Source organism: Camelina sativa, chromosome 16 (assembly GCF_000633955.1).
Source record: "Camelina sativa cultivar DH55 chromosome 16, Cs, whole genome shotgun sequence".
In the NCBI taxonomy this organism is placed as follows: Eukaryota; Viridiplantae; Streptophyta; class Magnoliopsida; order Brassicales; family Brassicaceae; genus Camelina; species Camelina sativa.
Window position 1 is genome coordinate 11891322 of NC_025700.1, and position 4213 is coordinate 11895534.

The 4213-nt window shown below is 41.9% G+C and overlaps 1 protein-coding gene across 7 annotated transcripts; it reads left to right on the forward strand.

Annotated features, from left to right (window-relative positions):
* Window positions 350-3883, forward strand: LOC104750370 (myb-related protein 3R-1-like). Of its 7 annotated transcripts, XM_010472157.2 has the most exons (10): window positions 350-598; window positions 1667-1927; window positions 2008-2074; window positions 2175-2235; window positions 2305-2365; window positions 2427-2533; window positions 2633-2735; window positions 2840-2968; window positions 3089-3576; window positions 3669-3883. In XM_010472157.2, exons 2-8 carry the CDS (start codon window positions 1882-1884, stop codon window positions 2854-2856), a joined length of 462 nt encoding a protein of 153 aa, XP_010470459.1. In that variant the 5' UTR covers window positions 350-598; window positions 1667-1881; the 3' UTR covers window positions 2857-2968; window positions 3089-3576; window positions 3669-3883. The 7 variants fall into 7 exon arrangements, 4 of the variants coding, with proteins under 4 accessions (XP_010470459.1, XP_010470460.1, XP_010470458.1 ...); XR_002035649.1 differs by having other exon boundaries at window positions 2450-2533; window positions 2633-2968; XM_010472158.2 differs by lacking the exon at window positions 2633-2735.

Sequence of the window (4213 nt, forward strand, 5' to 3'; positions counted from 1 at the left end):
CATCGGCATGGGCTTGAATCACCGTGCATGGTTCGACAGCTTGTTTGGAGATGGCAAGGGCGTACTTGGAATTGGTTTTGACAATCCTTTTCTTGGTTCTAGTGGCCATGGGTGATGATTTATGAGTGGTGGTGGTGGAAGAACCGCAGCAAGAGGAGATACAGTCGGTGAGGCAGATCGCGATGAAGGAGTAACACTTGGGCCCTGATTGTTTGGTGGACTTGATGGTGTTATTGGGCTTTTGCGTGATGGTCTGGAGTGAGATGTTGATGCTGATGGGCTTGTGGGTCGAGAAGAATGAGCCGAATTAGTGATATTGTGCTCCAAAGGAGTATTGAGAGATGTGGGTGATGAGGAAAACAAAGCACCGACGAGTGAAGATGATGATGTCGGAATCGGATCGGTGGTAGAAAGAAACGGCGAGAGAGTGGCATGGATTGACGATGTGGAGGTTACCGGTGATGATGAATGATTTGAGCCTAGGGTCACCGGAGAAGATCTCACGACGTCTACGAGCGGTGCTGCAGTGAGCGGACCTTCCGTCAGTGGAGGAATCCAATCGCCGATTGGCTCAGATACATTGGGCACCATGGATAAGGTATGAAATGGAAATCGATTTTCATCAAATTGGACATGGCGAGAAACATATAAGTGTTGTGTTGAGGGATCGAGGAAAAAAAGGCGCTATGGGTGAGAGAGTAACCGAGAAAGATGCATGGGGTAGAACGGGTTTTAAGTTTGTAAAAACGGGATGGTCTTAGCCATGGAATATAGAGGCAGCCAAAAATTTTGAGTTTGGAATAGTTATGAGGTGTCCCAAATAGACGATGAAACAAAGAAGATAGAGAGAGAACTGAAGTGGGAAGTCTGTTTATGATATAGACAACAGTGACAAAGGCGTAAGACCAGTAGGTGATTGGAATATTTGATTTTGTGAAGAAGAGAGAGGCCAGTTTCAATGATATGATGATGGTGTCTTTCGGCGAGAACATTGTGTTCGGGTGTGTGAGGAGGAGACATTAAGTGATACTGGCGGTAGATAGGAAATCATGGAGGGCAATGAATTCTCCACCGTTATCGGAGAAGAGAGTACCAATTTTTGTTTGAAACCGGGTTTCAGTGAGAGCTTTGAATCTTATGAAGGTGTCTTTGACATGAGATTTCAGATTTAGTGGATAGAACCAGGTGTATCGAGTGAAGTGGTAAAAAATAATGAAATAGTGCTTAAAGGAGTCTATGGAGAGAATTGTAAAAGTCCACAGGTCGATAAAGATAAATTGCATAGGTCTTGTAGAAGAGATGGAGGTTTGAGAAAAAAGCTAGTTTATGAATTCTATTGAAAAGCAATCAACGCATGACAACTGTTTGGATAAAGATTCAGAAAATGGTAAAGAAATTTTTTGAAATAACAGTTTTGATAATCAGACGAGAAGGATGCCCATGTCTTGAGTGCAACTCGGAGACTAAAGTCTTTACTGTGAGAGTTGCAAATGTAGTTACTTTTGGAATTGGCCACTCTTATAGTTCATTTTTAGTCCTTCCTTGGAGTAGGCGGGTCCCCCGAGCTGAGATCCTTCACTTGAAAGGAGGCCGGGAAAAAATTCAATAGACAAGTTATTGCCATTGCATAAGCCATAAACTGAGATCAAATTCTTTTGGATATTAGGTACATGAAGAATATTTGTAGGAGAGAGTGAACATGTTGAAGAAGGAAGAGAAGTGGAAACTGTATTGACAATGGGAAGCACTGCCATCACTGATGAGAACTTCATCGCCACCGGTGTACGGCTGACAAGTTGGCTAGATTAGAACTGATGTGGTGAGTGGAGCTAGAGTCCATGAGCCATGGATTTGAGCTTGAGGCATGAGCAAGGTTAGCACATGGCATCCATGAGGTTGGTGGAGTGGGCAGCAGTAGAGGCTGAGAGTAAGCATGAATTCGGATTAGGTTTTTACAAAATTGTTGAGGAACTATGATGACAGAATCTAATGATTTGAATCGATCAGAATCCGAGTCTGGTATCAGTGCCGCCACCCAAGTTATTTCTACCCTTTCAATTGACTTTTCTCGAGGGTATATTTTAATTTTGTTCGTTTCTGAATTGTATACATATATTGTGGCTACTTATTATGATGGATTTTGTTTTTTTTTTTTGTTTTTTTTGTGGTAAAAGATGCAAAAGAGTGAGTGGTCCTACGAGAAGATCAACTAAAGGAGGATGGACTTCTGAAGAGGTATGTAGATCTTTTGCAAGTTTTCATGTTTTGTGTGATTGAATTATTTTTTCCATGCATCATCTACAGGACGAACTTTGGACGAATGTTGTGCAGATGTACAAAGGGCTTACCAGCTGGAAAAATATTGGTAATTGATATTATTGTTATACTCTAAAACCAAATTTGTAACTCTTGGTCTCTTTGTTTAGTTGAGCGTGTTCCTGGATTGAAGGACAAGAGGAGCGAAGTCCAGTGTCAGCACCGTTGGCTAAAGGTTCTTGATCCAAACCTCTACAAAGGAAATTGGACAAAAGATGTAATTTTTGGTTTCCTTTATCGATATATGCTAGCTATACCGACGTTGTTTCATTAGTACTGAGTGGTCATATCTCTTGCTATATATATATATAAACAGGAAGATGACCTCTTAAGTAAATTGGTTGAGAATCATATGAAGAATGATAGGCCTCAATGGTCGAAAATTTCAAAGCAACTCCCTGGTCGCATCGGCAAGCAATGTCGTGAAAGACCTTTTACATTGTTTTTCTTTTCGCATTTGGTTTCCATGCATCACATTTTTCCCATAAAGCTGGTTATGTTAATTTTTTGTTATGTATTTTAGGTGGCATAATCATTTGAATCCGACTATTATAAAAACTGTGTGGACTAGAGAAGAGGAACTCATTCTCGTTCAATCACAAAGAGAACACGGCAATAGGTGGGCAGAGATTGCCAAGCTCTTGCCTGGAAGGTTTGTGCTAATTATAACTTAGAATAATACTGATCAACTTTGTCAGGTTTTAGATGAAGAGATAGTGGGGCTGGTTTGCCTTTTATTTCTCTCTAAAATCTTGGTCATGGAAACTCACAGGACGAAGAACAATATTAAGAACCACTGGAATTGCCGAGTGTGGACAACGTTTTGTCAAATAGAGTAAGCATGAATAGGCTGAAACTGTGGACAACGTTTTGCTGAGTGTCCTTTTGTACCACAGATTTGACAGCGTCTGAGATAAGTTTTAGGAGTCCGATGACTAGCAGAGTGCTGCTAGTTAGACCAGGTTGATGGAGAGTTGTTTTTGGACGCTGGTGATTGTTCTTGAAAGAGCGAGGAAGGTTGTTGGTGTAGTTCACAGAGATCGAAAAAGAGGAAGTAGTGGGAGCAGAGGCAAGCAACTTTGCTTCATAATTGAGGAGCTTCTCATGGAGTTTCGAGAGTGAGGGGGGCGGGGAGTGTCGTGAGCTTTAGTCTTATCAATGATGGGTTTGTAGTCCTCGGGAAGACCATCGAGGATGTAATCAATCTGATCTTCATAGGTTTCAGGTTTTCCCAGAAGAGAAAGTTGATCAAAATTGATGGTAAGTCCTTGAAAATACTCAACAATAATACGAGATTCTTTCTTCCAGACATCAAGTTGGTGCTTGAGTTGACGATCGTGACTCTTGCTTAGGTTGGCATAGGTGGTTACCAAGGTATCCCATATTTCAGCAGCCGTGAAAGCTCGAGAGAGAATTGGTTGGAAAGAGATGGAGATGGCACCAAGAATAGCTTTGTAGATCAGCTTGTCCTGGCGTTTTCACACGGTGAAGGTTGGGTTAGCAGAGGTAATCCCATTCTTGGTGATTGTGGGATCCAGTTTGGTGATGGCAGAGTCGAGAAATGGAACCAGATCATAGCCATCGACGAGAGCGTGGACTTGACGGCTCCACATAAGGTAGTTGGAGGCAGTGACTTTTGTCACGTTGTCCATGTTGATGTTGAGCATAGAGAAGGTGTTGAGAGGAACAACTTCAGTGGAGGCAGCGACCTCTGGGTTTTGGGCGTTTGTGTTTGAGGAAGACATGGTTTTTGCAGAAAAAGAGAGTAGAGGATGAAGGAGAAGGAGACGTGAGAAAGAAGAAGCGGTTAGAAGTTTAGGTTAGGTTAGGAGCGATCAGCTCTGATACCATATAAGATTAATGTGATTGATGATCATTAAGAATAGCATTGTACAAC

Coding starts and splice junctions, on each gene's coding strand:
- LOC104750370 (XM_010472156.2), top strand. CDS start 1,882: ATGGCATCCATGAGGTTGGTGGAGTGGGCAGCAGTAGAGGCTGAGA. Junction 1,928..2,007: donor GGCAGCAGTAGAGGCTGAGA/GTAAGCATGAAT, acceptor TGAATCGATCAG/AATCCGAGTCTGGTATCAGT. Junction 2,534..2,632: donor AAGGAAATTGGACAAAAGAT/GTAATTTTTGGT, acceptor ATATATAAACAG/GAAGATGACCTCTTAAGTAA.